Source organism: Chenopodium album, chromosome 27 (assembly GCF_948465745.1).
Source record: "Chenopodium album chromosome 27, dcCheAlbu1.1, whole genome shotgun sequence".
NCBI classification, from domain to species: Eukaryota; Viridiplantae; Streptophyta; class Magnoliopsida; order Caryophyllales; family Amaranthaceae; genus Chenopodium; species Chenopodium album.
Genome location: NC_137860.1, coordinates 4788433 through 4807695, shown reverse-complemented (window position 1 = coordinate 4807695; position 19263 = coordinate 4788433). Strand labels below are relative to the sequence as shown.

The 19263-nt window shown below is 37.1% G+C and overlaps 2 protein-coding genes across 2 annotated transcripts; one reads left to right on the top strand and one right to left on the bottom strand.

Moving 5' to 3' along the window:
• The first annotated feature begins 507 nt into the window (after positions 1 to 507).
• On the top strand, positions 508 to 3603 carry LOC145619587 (receptor-like protein 7). Its single transcript, XM_081674300.1, has one exon. The coding sequence runs from the start codon at positions 508 to 510 to the stop codon at positions 3601 to 3603; it is 3096 nt and encodes a 1031-aa protein (XP_081530426.1).
• A 1097-nt stretch (positions 3604 to 4700) lies between these two features.
• On the bottom strand, positions 4701 to 14607 carry LOC145619312 (dolichol kinase EVAN-like). Its single transcript, XM_081673981.1, has 14 exons — positions 13803 to 14607; positions 13572 to 13684; positions 12821 to 13003; positions 12534 to 12638; positions 9949 to 10019; positions 9791 to 9868; positions 9405 to 9619; positions 8474 to 8663; positions 8321 to 8386; positions 5994 to 6082; positions 5752 to 5866; positions 5509 to 5560; positions 5315 to 5409; positions 4701 to 5198 (listed from the first exon to the last, which is right to left on the bottom strand). Exons 1-14 carry the CDS (start codon positions 13997 to 13999, stop codon positions 5085 to 5087), a joined length of 1683 nt encoding a protein of 560 aa, XP_081530107.1. The 5' UTR covers positions 14000 to 14607; the 3' UTR covers positions 4701 to 5084.
• Positions 14608 to 19263: the final 4656 nt, after the last annotated feature.

The window sequence follows — 19263 nt, the reverse complement described above, 5'->3', positions numbered from 1 at the left end:
AGCAGGGGATGATCTACATCGAGGCTCATTGAGGTTCGACCCCATAACTTTTAAGTGATTAGATTAAGGTATTCATATCTTTAAATATGAGGGAAGAACAAGCATGTTTTATAAAAGTAGCTAATGATAAAGCCTATATTTTCTTTGCATATATTAGTGGGAATATAAATAAGATTAAAGGATGTACATTTCTAGATTCTTTGTAAATAAACGTCTGGTTTGTGTTGCTCCAACTTGTACTATTATCATCTTCAAAGAGAAGTCATCAAGTCTCTGTTTTGTTCTTTCCTTTTCTTTCTTTGGATGGTTTCATTTCAATGTTTTGTGACAAATGCTATGCCCCGTCTTCCCCGTTAGTAGACTTGTCGATTGTGATCCTTAGCTTCAAGTATGTACATTCAACCAAGTGACCGTCGTCTGTGGTTATAAAAGCCACTCTCATCTCTTTTGTTATGTGCCAGTAAAAAAATTCCTCACTCACAAAATCAGATATACACTTATATCACAATGGGTTTGGGATGCTTTACATTCATGCTTCTATTTATCGTATATTTTCAATTACTTTTTATCAATTTTCTAGTACTTGCTAATCTTAACCTCCCTTCCTTGCAGCAATCGAAACCATTGTGCCATGATCAAGAGAAGATTGCATTGCTTCATTTTAAGCAAAGCTTTCGTCTTGATTGCTCTGTATCAAATCCTACCTTGGTGAAATCATGGCACGATGAGTCAGACATTCATCGTTTGAAAAATGCCACTGTAACAACTGGTGATTGCTGTAGGTGGGATGGTGTCAAGTGCAACGAGGAGACAGGTCATGTGATTGGTCTCGACCTCAGTAGCAGCTGCCTTTACGGCACCTTCCCTCAAAACAGCACCCTTTTCAGCCTTAGTCATCTCCGTGAGCTTGATCTTTCTTATAACAACTTTAATTATTCTCAAATTCCCTCTGACATTGGTCGTCTACACAAGCTCACACATCTCATCCTCTCCGATTCAGTTTTCAGTGGCGAAATTCCATCAGAAATTTCAAAACTGTCTAGCCTATCTCTTCTTGATCTTTCATACAATGGAGATTCTATAGGTTTCAATGAGAATTTAAATCTGAAACTTAATGATTTGAGTCTAGAGAAGTTAGTAAATAATTTAAGTTGCTTAACCCATTTTTATCTTGACTTTGTTGACATATCGTCTGAGGTACCTCCTATCTTAAGCAACCGAACTTCCCTAAAAGCTATCTCTCTCGGTTTTTGTAATCTACTGGGTGAATTTCCAACAAGTGTTTTCCGGCTACCAGAACTTGAAGAAATTTCATTAATTAACAATCCCAATTTAAAAGGATATCTTCCTGAATTTCATTCTAATAGTCCTCTTCGTGTTCTAGTTCTAGAGGGTATGAAATTTTCAGGAGAGTTGCCAGATTCACTTGGAAATCTTGCATCCTTGAGTGTTCTGAATCTATATGATTGTGAATTCTCCGGAAAAATTCCATCCTCTATAGGTAACTTGACAGACCTCACTGTACTAGGCCTTGCGTACAATTATTTTAGCGAACTCCCTCACTCCATCATGAACCTAACGCGACTTACTAATATATCTCTTTCAGACATGATGGATGTTAGGACTGTTGGAATACTGAAATCTTGGCTGCCTAAGCTAAATTCACTTACTACACTATTCCTTCCCCAAATGCATTTAGGAAATGACATTCTGCCTACTCTTTCTAACTTAACTAGACTCGATTTTTTGAGTCTTCGAAACAACTTGTTAACAGGACCAATTCCAAGTTGGTTCATGAATCTAACGCAATTAGAAGCCTTAGACCTAGCAGGTAATCAGTTGCAAGGTCCAATCCCACCTTGGATTTCTAACCTTATTAGTCTTCACTTATTGACTTTGAATTTCAGGGGCACAGTTGGTAAGCTTGATCCATTTTTCACGCTCCCAAATCTTCGTGTTTTACAATTAAGTGGTGTTAGCCTCACATTCCCTCAAAATATAAGCACCAATTCATCATCTATTTTGAAGTTGCGCACTTTGGGTCTTGAATCGTGCAACTTGACTGAGTTCCCAAAACTCTTACGTTATCAAGATGACTTAAGAGGACTATTTCTCCGAGGAAACAACATCACAGGAAATATCCCACAATGGTTTGTGAACACAACTAGGGAAAATCTATTGTTCTTATACCTTTCTAATAACCTTTTAACAGGTTTTGAACAACCTTTGATTTTTCTCCCATGGAATAATTTGAAAGCGTTAGATCTCAGTTATAACATGTTGCGAGGGCCACTTCCAATGCCTCCGAGGTCCATGCTAGTTTACCAAGTCTCATATAATCAATTCTATGGAGTTCTTCCCAATCATATATGTCGTGCAACTTCTTTAGTCTACCTTGACTTATCTGAAAACAGTCTTGTAGGCGAGATTCCAAGCTGCATTGGTCATCAACTTAGTGGTTCTTTGCAAGTTTTAAATGCACAAGGCAATGCATTTGGTGGTGCCATTCCCTCAACCTTCTCAAAATCATGTAAATTGAAGATGATTAATTTAAGCCAAAATCAATTTGAGGGCAATCTCCCAAAGTCATTAATCAATTGTACTTTGCTTGAGGTACTTGATGTCGGAAGAAATCGTATTAATGACACTTTTCCATCATGGTTAGGAAGTATTCCCACGTTGCAAGTTCTTATTATGAGGCATAACAACATCTATGGGAAGATACCAACCCCATTTCCTGGTTCAGTTGGTAGTGATTTTCGTGAGCTGCGTATAATTGATCTGTCTTATAATTATCTTACTGGTAACTTGCCATCTGGGTGTTTTCAAAGTTGGGTTGCAATGACGCTTTCAACTGAAAACTCATCAAACTCATCCGGTTCTTTTTTTCAAATGTATTTTTTATATGATTACAGTCAAATGTGGTTTATCGATGAGAGATACAATTATGTTGTCACCATAACAAATAAGGGGAGTGAAAGAGTTTACCCAAAGATATTGACTGTATTGCGAGTCATTGATCTTTCAAGCAATATGTTCACGGGTAGGATCCCTAAGGACATTGGAAATCTTAGGGGTCTTCAGGCTCTTAATCTATCCAACAACAATCTTGTTGGTGGTATCCCATCTTCTCTAGCCAACATTACTGACCTCGAGTCCTTAGACCTTTCTGAAAACATGCTTTCAGGACTGATCCCTCAGGAACTGACAAGGCTAACCTTTCTTGAGGTCTTTAATGTTTCACAAAATCGTCTTGTTGGACCAATACCTGAAGGAGAACAATTCAATACTTTTGACAATAGCTCTTTTGCTGGGAATTTGGCATTATGCGGAGCTCCATTGTCTACAAAGTGCAAGAAAGACTCCATGCCATCCTCACCACCACAAAAATCAACAAATGATGAGATGGTTGAAGAGGATACTAAGCTGATTGATTGGATCATCAGATCTTTAGGGTGTGTAAGTGGATTTGTAATCGGCTATGTCATTGGGAAGATATACGTGACTGATCGACATCATGATTGGTTTATGGAGACTTTTGGAAGGAAAGGGAGGTCGAAAACAAGAGTGAAGAGATCAACACAAAGACTTAGGAGAAATTGAAAAAGCTATAGATGCAGGGGCTTCATATCTAGTCTATGAACCATGTATTATTACTTCAGTTTATCTAGGCTTCTTCCTCCGTTGTTGTATAGTTTTGTTTCCCAGTAGCTTGTATTTTTTTTGCTAATGTATGTGTATCGTGTGTATTATCCAGTATTATATCATGTTATTCATGTAATATATTGCTAGCTATATGAATAAGATAGCACCCTATGAGACGAGAGTATTGCTCATAGAGTTTTCCCTAGTGTTTTGCATCGTGTGAGCTTTAAAATCTCATTTGCTCTTCAATATAAATTTTTGGACTTACAGTGAAAGAGAAAATTAAATATGAAAGAGTTTGCATAGTATCAGGTTTTTTCATAGTTTTGTTTCCAAGTAGCTTGTAAATTTTGCTTGTCTTATCACTCATTCACTCTGATGTATAATCCCAGCATCATGTAGTATTTTACTAGCTATATGAATAAGATATAGCAACCTATGACTCTATGAGATGAGAGTGTTGCTCGTAAAGGTTTCCCTAGCGTGTTGCTCATAGTATTATGCTAGCTATATGAATTGGTGCCCAAATTTTTTTTCGAATCAAGAATAGCTCAAAAATAAAGTTTAATTTAGCAGTCATGAATTGATCACTTGTCACTTAAGCTAAACAAGCTGAGTAGCTGACTACACTAATGAGAAATGACTACTTAAGCTTCTTGATTGATAATTTCATGAATTTCTTTGAAATTCAGCTAGCAGGCTTAAACCTACCATGGTAGAAATATTTTGGTACGTCGATGAATAAAAAAAAAAAAAAAAAAAAAAAATTGAATTCTACACGCATCATAAAGCTTGCCAACTCCGTATTTGAACAAACCCTATTTGTCCATCAGCAAGGATTGGACATTGTTAGAAAATTCTTTGCCCCATCCTAAAGCTCAGGGAATACCTCGGAGCTTGTCAATGAATGTAATTTTGCCCAACATTTTTCACAGCATTACATTGTTCATGCTAAATCAGCAATATCATTTTCAGCTATTATTTTTTATGAACGAACATCTATGAAGAACAATTTAATTTATGAATAAGAATCCAAAATGGCAAAATAGAACCAATACGTAGAACCTGGAAACTTCATTGCACATTGAAAACCGTACAAAGAAAAAAAAGAATTTTACAACTAATTATGAGTAATATACACTACATACATAAAAGGCTCATCTAATACAAGCAGAACAGCCTTCTGCATTTTCGAGCTAGGCGATATTAACAAAAACCTTATGTGGAGCTCTATGGTCAACAACGAAGTATAGTTTCTGTATACTCATTTATTTTCAGAAATAGATCCCTGAACATGGTGTGGCAACTGCAGTTAACTTCATTGTCAATAATTAGTGAAGCTCGGAATTTACTCTATGTACATGAAAGGGGGTACCTAAGTGTATTGTTAAAGATCCAAGGAAATGCCTAAATGTATGTTTTGTCCACTTAGTGTTGTATTACAGACACAAAAGGGAGTAGAACACTAATGGAATAAATGCATTGTCGAGTTGTGCTGTATAAGCCTCCAGCAAGCCGCTTGCTATCACTGCCAAGAGAAGTGAGCTCCAATTCTGCACAATTTTTAATCGCCCGATTAGCCAATCTGATATGATTATTAGTAAATCCATGCATTGTCAGAGAATGACTGAATAACAGCTTATCTTGTAAGCATGTTAACAATACAAACCTGTATATATCCAGCAGATGCAAGAAGTGGGAGGAGAAAAGAGCATGCTGCCATGACTGATGTTATACCAGCAGCGGTCCCTTCAATAGTTTTCTCTGAAAAGACACATCCGAAGACCATTAGAAAATCAAACGTTCAGAAAAGAAAACTGAGGTTCAACCAATGGACAAATGCAACTGAGCATAACAACTTACTGCCAGACTTGCTCCACCTCAGAACACCATATTTATAACCAACCATTGATGCCTATACGAAAGAAAGAACATCAGACATCTACGTAGGCAAAATGCAGATATTTCAAGCTAAATCATACCCAACCAATTCACTTAAAATTCATTTTGCAGGCTTTCTTTTCCTCAAACTGTCTTTTCAGGTTCAATAGCACATAAAGAAGACGATTAGCAGTTTTGACATATCTTCATAAATATATAACTTACCATGGTATCACCAATTCCAAGGCTCAAAATGCCAGCAAAGGGTGCAAGTGGACGATCATTAAATCCAGAAGATATCCATATAGGCAGCGCACATCCCAATAAGAGAGAAAAGTGGCTAAAAGAATGAACAAAAAAGGCACAAGTAATTACTAATTGGTTTACAGGCACACCTCACAACAAGAATTTCAGAATTTCAACAAAGGCACAAGTATTAAGTGATCATACGCAAAATAGACACATACCTCACAACAAGAAGTTCAGAATCACGATGGTCTGTAAAAGCATTCATGAAATGATGAATCATCTCCCCCAAAGGCCAAATTCTCCATACCTGCCTATAAAGATTATAATTAGACAAGTAAACTGATGATTAAGACAGCTAAGATTAGGTGATTAAGTGCTTGAAAGTTAAACAATTATGTTAAATGAAACTATCTCTAGTGCAAAAACATAGTTTTTACAATAATGACAGCCAATACAGCAGAACTTTGATACCAATAAGCTGCCAATACAATGAAAAAAAAAAAAAAAAAGCATATTTAAAAGACCCAGAAACACTACAAATACCCCACAGAGGGAAAAAAAGGTTGCATGATATAATTAGCTAGCAGTCTACCATGGGATGCATTTACCATGCAGAACTCTGAAAATTTGATCGAACAATTGTTGAGCAAGGGGCCAGAAAAAATTAAAGGTCAATTCATCCATAGTTTAACGATGGTGAACAAATTAACATATATATAATGCCTAGCTGTTCAAAGCATCCTATATAATTAGCATCTTTAAATTTTTGCCAATTTTTGGTGATCTCCGGTCAATGTAGCTCATATCTGGCACATTTACAAGGCCGACAAGATTGATATTTCACCTGGTAGTGTGGGATTTTATGTAAATTCGAGGCTTTGGGAGGCAAAGGGGTTAGAGTCGTTAGACTAACAGTTCAAGTGTTTATTAATTTACTTATGGCGAGGCAAGTGTGGAGGCTAATTATGGTTTTATGGAACCTAGTATAATTGGACGTGTGCTTAAAGTCATTACTTCCAAATTCCTAGAGTGCGGAAGCTGTGACAGGATGTAACCCCATCTATAACAGAAGTATATTTAATGCTTACTGGAGGGTCAAGAGGTTGAGGTGAAATGTAGTGAAAGTCTCTACCTAAATCACCATCTTTTAGAACTCACACCAAGTAGTGATATGGAGCATGTCTTAATTTGTTGAAAGCTGGTGTATGCAACCTTAGATTTTATAGCTGAGCTTATTCTTTGTGTCCCATGAAGTGAGTGCCCTCAAATTTGATTCACACTTAATAGATGGTGTTATTTGTTAAAGTTGGGATATTGTTTCATCTGTTCAGAAAGGGTTGGTCAGTATGAGGCAACTTTTTCTTCAGGTAGCTATCCCTTTTGGTGGAAGTATATTCGCTAAACATCCCACCCGCGGCTCCTGCCCTCCTAAAGTCAGCATTTTCTAGTGCCATGCAAGTCGTGATGCTTACCTATTTGTGTAGGGGGGGTGGAGAAAAGTATCTACAGCTTATCTATTAAGAGTAATTTGCAGTGATTATAAGTGGGAAGACACACTTCAAGCTTCCTAAAATATTCCTTAAGCTAGTAGGGTACGGGATAATTTTTCACCTCATATAACAGATAACTTTGTTTAGATGAGAGGACAGGGTAGTGGCATAAATGGCTGCGGCCTCTTTTCTTACTTAGAGTTAAAAAGGTAGGTTTGCATGATTTGTTGGGGATTATGACTGTTTCAAAAGTAAGGCAACCTTAAAATGTAGATAGGGCAGCTTCCAGCTACTCTGAAGCCATTTTGCAAGCTTAACCTGATAGATTAGTAGCACAGGAGCATCTAGATGTAGTTTGAGAAACAATGAAAGGAGGGCTTATTACTTTACTAGAAATCATTGTGAAGCGGCTGTTAGGGATGATGGTGTAGTGGGTATGAGATTGCTAACAAGGAAAAATATGATGGGAACTGGCTGCGAAAGTGGCAAGTCAGTTGAGAGCTAGCAGTGATTCCACATGGACCACATATAGCTGAGGCAAAAACATCTCATTCTGAGCTGAAGGTTTGTGCTCCACTGTAGCCCTGATGTGAATTAAAAGAAGACTGATAAATTGTAATTGATCAATTGTTTAAAGCATTAGGAGATTCCATAAGAACTTATTAATTAATGAAATGCACCCTTTTCAAAAAGGGGGGAAAAAAAAAAAAAGGTTTGAAGGCAAGACTTCATGGCCTTACCTTTCTCTGGCCTCAGATATATTTTCCATATATTTTTTAGTTTAAAATTTTGGTCATTGTCTCAAGTTAACCATGATGCTATGTGGCTCCATTTTACTTTATCACTTAAGCCAGTTTCTATAAGGAATAGTCTAATGACTAGAAGCATTGTTATTATTGTATCTCATATTCTCATTCTTCGTGAATCAATAAATAACTTCCCCCAATTTACCTTCAAAACCATTTTTATTTATATTTCAAGAATAATGCAGCATCCTCCTTAGAAAGATGAAATGGATTTAGAAGGGACAATGGAAATTTGCAAATTGAACTTACCCGAACTATTTCCAGGACTAAGAAAGCTGCCAAAGCCACACCAAAAGCAAGATTAAGAAAATTTGGCTGAAAAAAAATAAAGACAAAATAAGCATCAGACATTGTAAGAAAAAACAGAAATTAACCAATCAGCCATAACATAGCAGAACCAACCTGAAGAATAAGCGCAGGAACAAACATAGAAACAGCCATTAGATGATAATACTTTCGCAGAAGAATCCTCTCCACCTTACTACTCCTTGAAATATTATAAAATCGATGCACTGAGATACAAATTACAGCCACCCAGTAGATGCACAATGATAACCTCTTAAGAGGCTCAGAGAAAACAAATTCGAACACCCTGTTTCAAGGCAAATTTGAAGTCAAGAATCAGCTGAAGATTTTGAAATCTTTGCACAATTAATATGTCAATCCAAATAATTTCCAGAATGAAAACTTTTAAAATGCACTAGGAGCCATATTATTACTGTCAGATATGGATTAATTAAAAAGATTTAAACAGTAAATACAACCAACAATTTAGGTTGGACACCCCACAGCAAACACTTAAGAAGAAGGTATTTTAAAGGACCCTCAAGCCATCATTATTCCAATTAGGAAAATTCTGAAGGAAAAAACTCAGTGTCGTCTTTTGGGAGGGGGGGGGGGGGGGGTCTTAAAATTTGAACTGACTACTTTTACATAATCCTTCAATTCAATGAGAAATTTTATAAAGTTTATCATGTGGTGCAAATTGCTCCTTTCCCAGTTCCCATTACTGCTCCCCTGAGCACCAATAAAAATAAAAATGCTGCACAAATCATTTAATCTTTCCTTCTTTGATTCTACTAGGTTCACTCAACACAGCTTATCCCAAACTTCTTCTCCCTCTACTTCTCTATATTCCATTATTCTCATTCCAATCAGAATTTCCTTTCCCATTCAACTAGGCTGATAGGCATGTAATAAAGCTACTACAATCTGTGCTGAAGACCTCAGCTAATATATTTCTCTAGAATTTATATGAGATTATGAAAAAAAAAATATTAGAAGTAATTATTGTACACCAGACATACACAAGAGAAAAAGAATGCATTAATACCACCATAGAGGATGCACTTGAAAATCCTGAACGAACTGCACCCATAGTGGAATAATTGCAGCTGAACTAACAGCCAGCAAAGTAAAGAATAAAACTGATCGCCCATTCTCATTCCAGATCCTTGCATTATATGAGCTAAAACTGACGAGGCGATCGCCAATTTGAGCAGAAAATTTAAAAAGTAAAGGAAACAGAAGGAAGCCAAGCAGATAACCCTGCAACAAAAGGAAAAGTAACAAAAATTTAATGTAGTAGTAGTGTCTTCTCATCAACCTCAAGTCCTAAACCACATACCAAGTCAGCTTTAAAAAAAAATATATATATATTAAAAAAAAAATAATAATAAAATAAAATAAAATAAAAAAAAACTGAACAAGATAATATACCTGAATAATGGTGCTAATCTCACTTCTTTTAATGCTATATCGCTCATCAGCCTCTGAAGGCATCAAGTGTTGTACGATCTGATCAAAAGAGGGAACGGCCTTTACAACAAATAATTTGGCAAAACGGTTCATATTACTTATAGAGCAAGTGTAGAAACCTTCACAAGAGTAGACCTAAGCATGTCTCCAAAATATGTAGTAAGACCAACAGTCACCAAAAGTGCTTCTCCTACAACATTGAATGAACAACAATGGTCAACATATAAAAAAAGAAGGGTAGCATGTATATCCACTTATAGTAATAGACAAAAAAAAAAAAAAAAAAAAAAAAAAAAAAAAAAAAGAAAGAAAAAATCTACATTAAACTTCTGCTCACAAAGGAATAAAAAGTGATAATTATTTAAATCCAAAGCTAAAAATATTAAATGAGAAACTAAGAGGCTGCCCCGGTTTCTCAAATTGAGAAACAACTTTTGTTTCTCTAGGATGTAAATATTTACAAAGTTATTAATTTTTTATTTTTTTTGCTGACTCAGATAATTAGCATTGAATATAGTTTTTTATTTCCCATCTCCTGCCGTTACTCCGTTAATAGCAGTCTGTCCTTCATCCTTTCTTCTTCTTCCTTCTTCATTTTTCTGCAACAATGGTGGCTATGGTGTAATCTGCCCGACACCACAGCGAACATCATCCTCAACACCACTAACACGCAACAACCCCGACCCCAAACCAATTTTGGCGGCTTTGCCGCCGAATTTAACGAAAAACCCTAAGAAAAATATGTAAATTAAGGGCATGGTTAACCCTTAATGGTAGGTATTTAGTCATTGTTTGTGAGCGTTTTCTTCATTGTTGTAGAAGTCCTCGACCTCCATTGGTGAAGGATTCTCAAACTCCATGGCTGAGGAGAGATGGGTATGTTATGTGTGTTAACGGTGTTAAGCTTCCGTTAGAACAATAGGACGAAAATACCCCATTGAGAAATATACAAGTTTCTCATGTTGAGAAACTTGTATTTTCTCGAGAAACTAATAATGAATTTAAATTATAGGCAATATGGAAAGAAAAGCTAGTTAAGGGGACAAATAATATGGAATGAGGGAATATACATCTACAGCTTCAGAGTGCCTATCACCCACTGCTAGTGTCCTTCCCAACCCCATCCCTACTCTTGAAATTAACCAAGGTGTGGACACCTCTAGCAATATATCCTCAACATTCAACCACAATTCAAATCCCTGCTATGAGGCTTTGCTCATGATTCTTTGCTCATGTTTCGCAGGTGTAGCACAACTTTAGCAGCAACATTGCTACCTTGATCTGATTTTCTTGATGAATGAACACTGTTTGAAACCATAAATGGGCATATTAAATTCACCAAGACACTAACAAATAAATACACATCTTCAATTATCAGAGCTTCTTAAGTTTTCAACATGATATATAACGTGGCCACAACTTCTCTATTTACCAAAGAACCCTCTTAGCTACCATCTTGAATCAAATACACACCCCCCCCCCCCCCCACCACCACCACCCCCCCTCTCTCAAAGAGTCATACGGAATCAATCATGAGAAGATGTTTAACTGATTTTCAGTTGGGCTATGAATGGAGCAATATTACTCAAGCATTAGAGAATCTCCTTTGAAACCCTCAGTTAAGCTAATACATCAAAGTTACCAATTACTTCTTGTAAAGGTCCTCATAGAAATGGGATTGCTTGAAGAACTTGTTGGTTTCTTCTCTAACTGTATGATTACTGATTGGATTTGTGCACTGCTAACTTCCTTTTTTCGCCAAATTGTCACAGGAGAAGTGCACTGGTATTTGAAAAATTAAAAGCACAACCCAATCTAGGATCAACAATCCTGTGGTCCAGAGTTAGCCAAGTGGTTGAGATTGAGTATATTTATTCAACATAAAGATACGGGATGTATACGATTGGCCGATTGTGCAAGATTTCAAACCTACAAATTCTGCAGAATTAAGCATTAATTCTCCAACTAATACTGCACAAAAGCAGTAGCTGAATCCTTACGGAAAGAGGAGGGGGGGGGGGGACTCAACAGTTGTTATCTCACTTCTTCAAAAGTGCAAGTTATGTGGTGATCAATCTGAAGCTAAGTAGACCTTGAAAAGTACAATTAGGAGACATGAGGATTCAGCTCAAAGGGGCTTGTAAGATTTGTAACTTACTAACTTGTACAGTTTGATACAATTGTGTACCATGGACCGAGAAAAATTCTCCAATACTTCCTCAGTTCTTTTTCTACTGCAACATATATCTTTTTCAAAAGTATCTATTGATAGCAACATTTTTAATTTTGGATATTTGACACCCAAACAGACTTTCTTGCCCTTAACACCCACTTGTTACGGTTGTTCTCTCACTTCCTTTTACATAATCACATGGGTCTAGTGGCCCTTGGCCGCATGGCCCATTTCTCACCATTTATCCCTTTCCTTAATTTATGTGGCCAACCCATATGTTGTGATGAATAGAGAACAAAGGAAGTATGGTAGTAGCTAAACCGAACCAATCAAACTCCCGGCGGACACCAGTGTGCCACAGCAAAATGTAAAGTCCCAACCGATATTTCTAAAACAATTATAGATATTCCAAAATACAGACAGTTTAATAACTTAATAAGAAATACACTAGTTGAATGGCCAAACAAGTGTCTTTCCTTGTTCCAAGCAAAGGTGGGGAAGTGACATGAACAAGATCAGACAAGCACATACCTATGGAGGCACATGAGGGGAAAGTACAAAGAATGTGTTGAATCAACTTCACTGCGGCTACTCCATGACTCAACATCCACATAAGTATAAGTGTGAAATGCAACCCTGGAATAGAAGGAAATCAAGTCATACAATCATATACAAGCCAATAAGGAAATACAACTAGACAACCATAAAATATAAAAAAATACAATGTAAGAAAGGAAACACTGTCCTATTAACCACAAACGATTTAATGACCTTCCATTTGCACGAAAAACAAATTATTAGTCACATTTAAGACATACCATAATTAGATGCATCAAATGGGAGAATTAAGTACACTAATGCACCCAATATTACAAATGTGAAGGTGCACTTCAATGCAACTCTGCTGCTGCTTGAATGCTGAATGACCACACCAAGAAAGAGAAGTACACTGAAGCAGCTAATATATGTAGTCCAAAATAGAAACTTCTGGTACTGAAATTCTGCACAGCATGAGAAGATTGACAGCTAAAAAATCGGATGCACAAACAAGTATATCAAAATAAAAATAAATAAATTAATCACAAATAAAACTACAATTGCTTATAGTAGATCACTAAATCACAAAAAGAATAGGCTCACAATTCATCATGGAAACTTAATCATTTGCTAATTATCCCCCTTTAACATCCAAAGGAGAGATTGAACTACACTTTTGTGTCTTCTCCCTTCAAACCAATGAAGGATCGACCGAAATATAAAATTTGACATTGGTGTAATTGTTTGTTCAGGAAATTGGCAAGAGTTACTAAATATTATCCATCTACTTAATTTCCATCCTAATCAACCCAAGCTATAGGTATAATTAGAACTCTACCCGGCCCGGGCAAAAATGAACATAACACAGCTCATAATTATATGTTTTCTATCATTCTACTTGTATCCATACAGTCATCATACATACTCAATAATCATACAAGTCACAAACATTTAGTATTGTATAAAGCAACCAAATTTACATATGCAAAATTTACCAAAACTCGAACATGATTACATGAATTACAAAATTACCTGCAAGTGTAACTTCCTGCAATGGCAATCCTCTAGATAGCTGAATCAATTTCGAGAACACGACAGCTGGCAACGTAACAGCTCCCAGCAGAATCCCCGACGAGGCACCTGGCCTACATTATTCAATCAATTACAGTAACAAAGTTAGATTTCAATAATCATGAATTTTTAATCAAAATCAAAACCCTAAAAAAAATCCACCAAAAATCAAAATTGAATTGAGAAAATGACCTGGAGCTGAATTTAGGTTTACATGTAGAATTTTCGACGGAGATCTCGACAAAGAAGGCGGCAAAAGCGAGGAAGGCGAGAGAAATAGCTTCAAGGAGGAAAAGAGAGAAAGGGGCGGAGTAAAGGATACGAGTGAGGACAAGTAAAACGACGGCTCGCTCGCCGTTTAACAGCGAAGAAGAAGCCATTGACGCCATTGTTGTTGCAGAAGAGCTTCGTTAATGCATGTAATCCGCCATAGTTAACGAATAAAGAGGAGAGAGAAAAGAAAAGGGGGATTTTGGCGCGCACCGAGTTGGAATTGTGACGGATCTATGTATGAAGATTGAAGAAAGAAATCAACGCTGAAATTGTGAGACTGAAAACCGCGTGATTGTTTGTTTGTTGGAATGACGGTGATGTGTGGTATTAACGGATCACCACCCAATTGTGAAGCGCCATGTCGGATTTGTTTGGTCATCTAATACCAGAATTTCAATATTTGGGTCGTTGGAGAACTTTTCACCATTTACTACGCAGTATTACTTAAAACACAAGATATTGGATCAAACTATTTGATCAGGCTTGACTGATCCAATAGTTTGTGCGGCGGAGGAGATGACGATGACGATAAAGACAACGATGATCGATGATGACAACAATGGTGGATCTCCTTCTCCCCCTGCAAGTGATGATGACGATGACGACATCAATGGTGAAGGAGTGAAGCGGGGCCATTCATGGTGGAAGAGAGAGAAAAATGCCCAAAAAATCGAATTAGGGCTTTCTTATATGATGTATAATTGTTGAAATTGATTGTCCCATATGATTGTATGTTGAATAGTGAGCATTTTGATAACATATGCATGTGTTTTGGTTGAGAAATGAGCAAGTTATGCTATACCCATGACCTTAGTATGAGATCTTCAATGGAGGTTCCACCATTGCTATACATATTATCAAACAAATTATACATATCCCCATACAAGTTATACATATCCTTTATTGGATGGATGATATCCTCTATTGGCTATATGATATCATGGTTAGATGATATCTCTATTTGCTATATGATATCATTTATGATTGTGTCTATGATATCATTTATTGGATGGATGATATCCTCTACTGGTTATATGATATAATGGCTGGATGATATCCTCTATTGGCTATATGTGATCATCCAGCCAATAGAGGATATCATCTAGCTAGTAGAAATATCATTCAGCCAATAAATGATATCATATAGGCAATAAAGGATATCATTCGGCCAATGAAGGATATCATATAGCCAATAAATGATATCATCCAGTTAGTAGAGGGGATCATCCAACCAATAGAGGATATCATCCAGCTAGTAGAAATATCATCCAGCCAATAAATGATATCATCCAGTTAGTAGAGGATATCATCCAGCCAATAGAGGATATCATTCCGCCGATTGAGGATATCAAAAATCCGCATTTTGTCAGTTCGAACTGATGAAACATTTCGTCAGTCTGGACTGACACAATACCTTCTCTGCTTAAAAATCCAACCTTTATATCCCACTTTCTCTAACAATCCACACATTGAAATTCTGATACTAGTAATAAAATGTCAAAGTTTTAGGTATTAAGAAGTACTGTATTTTATTGGCTAAATTTTTTTATGGGCATTTAAAATTCTTGAGAATTTAGTTTTAGATTTCTTATTTGGTTGACACTAAAATATGGAAATGGGGTCAATGATAATGGAGCAGACCTCCATTTAACTCGATTAAATAGGGATGTTTATCTAGGAGTGTTCAGGTAATTTCCAGATACCATGTAACTCGCACATAAAGATGTTAGGTTGTAGGGCGTTAACCATAGTTAATTGGGGTCCTACTAGTCGATATCGTCGAAATAAGTGAAATCCTCAATCGATATTTCATTGTTCGCCATTAAATTAATTTCATCTGAAATTCTTATTAAAAAAAAATCCATATGAAATTCAATCAATTTTTTCCTCTGAATTTCAATTTCATGGCGTTTTTGTTGTTTGGGATCGAAGTTCTCTATATGGCACTAGTAGAAAATAAGTAATGGGAAGCCCCAAATGGCAAGCGGTTTTAAAAATCCGCTTGCCATTTACCCAATTTTTTAAAAATAAACCTGTAATATTAAATGGCAAGCGGTTTTGGCGCGAACCGCTTGCCAATAGATATAATGACAAGCGGTTTGGGGTTGAACCGCTTGCCACTAGATATATTGGCAAGCAGTTCAACCCCAAACCGCTTGCCATTTATTATAAAAAAAAAAAAAAAAAGTGGGATCACAAACCCTAAGCCCAATAAATCTCCATCTCACATTCACACGGCCTCTCTCTCTCCTCTCTCCCCTTTCGCCCCTATTACCAGTTCTCTCTCTCTCCTCTCATTAACTCCCTCACTTCTCTCTCCTCTCTCCCCTCCATTGTCACGCATCTTCTCTTTCTTCTCAACTCTCCTTTCTCCATCTCATTCTCTTAGCTTTCTCTCTCATCTCTTTCTTTCATTTCTCACGCAAAGAACCTCATTGGTGCTTGTGGGTTTTCGAGCGAATTCCGGTGGGTTTTCGAGCGAATTCGAGGCCAATTCGTGTGGGTTTAAATGGTGGTAGTCCGGTGGTGGTGCGTGTGGGTTTTTATGGTCGAATTCGACAATAAAAACTCTAGATCTAGAGTTTTTATGGTCGAATTTGACCCACAAAACCCAAATTTAAAGCCAATTTCGATTTTTTGGTGGTATTCAAGGTATTTCCTTTTTTTAATTATCTTTTATTTTGTTTTTTCAGTTTTTTTTTTTAATTTTATTGTGATGAGTGGTTGAATTGGTTTCTTTCAGGTCGATTTGTTGTTGGTGGGGGTCGTGGTGGGTGGTGGTGTTGGCTGGTGTTCTAGTGTTGGTGGGGGTCGTGGGTGGACGGGTGGTAGTGGGTGGTCGTGGCTGGTGGGTGGTCGTGTATTGGTGGGGGTCGTGGTTGACAGGTGTTCTAGTATCGGTGGGGGTCGTGGCTGGTGGGTGTACTGGTATTGGTGGGTCGGTGGTGTTGGTGGTCGTGGTGGGTCGGTGGTGTTGGTGGTCGTGGATGGTGGTACGAAGCAACATGAGCTTTTTTTTTTTTAATTTTAATATATTATTTGTATTACTTTTATTACTTGTATTTTTTTTATGTAAATGTAATATCACAACAAATAATTATTAAAAAATATAAATGTTTTTACATATGTTTGGTTTATGTATCAATTTATGTGAAAAAATCCAAAAAAAAATAAATTTTAATTTTTATACCCATAATGGGCAGCGGTTTGGCGCCAAAACTGCTGCCCTTTCTCTAGTAATGGCAAATGGCAAGCCCCCTAAGCCCATGCGGTTTAAAACCGCTTGCCATTAGGGGGTTTGAACCGCTTGCCATTACGTTTATTCTACTAGTGTAGGCTTGTCTAATTGGGAGGGGGGGTGTGTGGTGAAGATTAATGTGGATGCATATGTGCATGTGGGTAGGATGGTGGAAGCTCTTGGTGGATGGTACTAAGTGCATCCCTTATATGAGCCTTGCAATTGTCGAAGGACTAGTTTCTCAGTATGGGCTGCTGCTCGCAAGAAGGTTCGGCTTCAGCATAATTCATGCAGAGAGTGATGCTACTAGCGTGATACAAGGTGCTCGTGTGTCATGATCCGGGATACAAGAACGCTAGCCTTATGCGGAAGTGGAGCTTGTGAGCACGAAGCAACACAAACGAGCAATTAAATCACAGGATTACTCACGTCTAGTTGGGTGACGGAGTGCGGGTGGTTGGGGCTTGTGACGACCGATACTTTAAGGCGGGCACAAGCGGGTCCGAACCACGATTTCTTAGTGCATCAAGATGGTGTGGAGGGAAGCTATTATGCAAGTAAGACACAATATCTATAAAGGCATATCAACAAACAAGCATATAAGCAAGGCAACACTTGGTAGAAGGCTTCGATCTTGATTTCATTAATCATTCGCCCTCTAACGAGCTTTACATGCATAAAAATCCCTAGTGAACACTAAACTGACAGTAACACAATAATGGGACCGAAAGCCTGAAAAACATAAAGTAAACCCTAAAAAAGCATCTAAAAGGCATCTAATACATCAAAAGGAAGTGGATTCTAACACCATGGCAAGAATAGTGGTCTGACCATGATTCACCTAGTTTATATTATGAGGATATCATGCGTGATAATGTCTTCTTTTTTCTTTAAGGTTTGTGTTTTTTTTTTCTCATGTTAGACAAACATGTAATATGGCCCACCATATTGCTAGGTGGGATATCGAATTTTTGTGATGAACTTGTTTGTACTAGACCGTTCTCTCATAGTACTATTACTCTGGTGAAAATGGATTTAACTTAGCAAAAGAAAATTTTGACCTTTCCTACCAGTAAAAACACCACTCTTCACATTTGCTACATGTTTAATTATTATTATTATTATTATTATTATTATTATTATTATTATTATTATTATTATTATTATTATTATTATTATTATTATTATTATATTTTTTATTTTTATTATTATTTTTTTTATAACTTTGCTACTACCTAAATCACAGTTTGTTAAAAATTGCTACCACTTAACAGAATTCGTTAAGTGGGTCCTAATATTTAATTAAATAATATTTTAATTTATTTTAAAAAAATTAAAATCCCACCAAAACAGCTCTTAAGCCACCACTCCCACCTCCGTCGTCGGTTGCCTGTAGCCCGTCAGCCACCGCTCCCCCACCCACCTAGCTCTGTGTCGGCTGTTCCCTCGGCGCTGACGACGACTCCATGGCCCTCCCTCCCACCTAAACACCACCCTTAAAATCGCCCTTCACGCGTTTTAGGGTTTCGTTTTTTGGGTGGTGTTGGTTGCGATTGGCCACATTTGTCACCCTTAAAACCGCCCTAAACGACTTCACGATCCTCTCTTTCCTCTGATTTCCCTCCGTTTTAGGGTGATTATTGCGATTGGCCGCAATTTGGTGACGATGATTGGCCGCGGTTGTTGTAACACCCCCAACTCTCCCTCTACGGAAATACCAGTATAATACGTATAATTATACCGTAGAGATAGACTTGGGCGTATTACCGCCGCGTGATAACGCAAGGCTACTCAAACTTACTAAAATAAACCAATACTTTGCAGCGGAAACTCAACTTTCTTTTATTAATACTTATAAAAATAGTAACATTGTTATGAATACTCTAAATAAAGACAAGACCAACATTTCTAAACTAGGTGAAGCAGATCCCGAGACTCCCATATGCTCATTCATGACTCCACCTGAAAATAGTCAACATTGCTTACCATTACGGTAAACAGGGCGAACCAAAACAAATAGAAAATACGGATTAGCAAAATATGCTAAGTACGATAAGTGCAGGAAATGTAAACTCAATTTATTCGCAAACATGTTTTAAAACCAATTTCCAATAAATAATCCAATAATTCCAAAACTCTTGA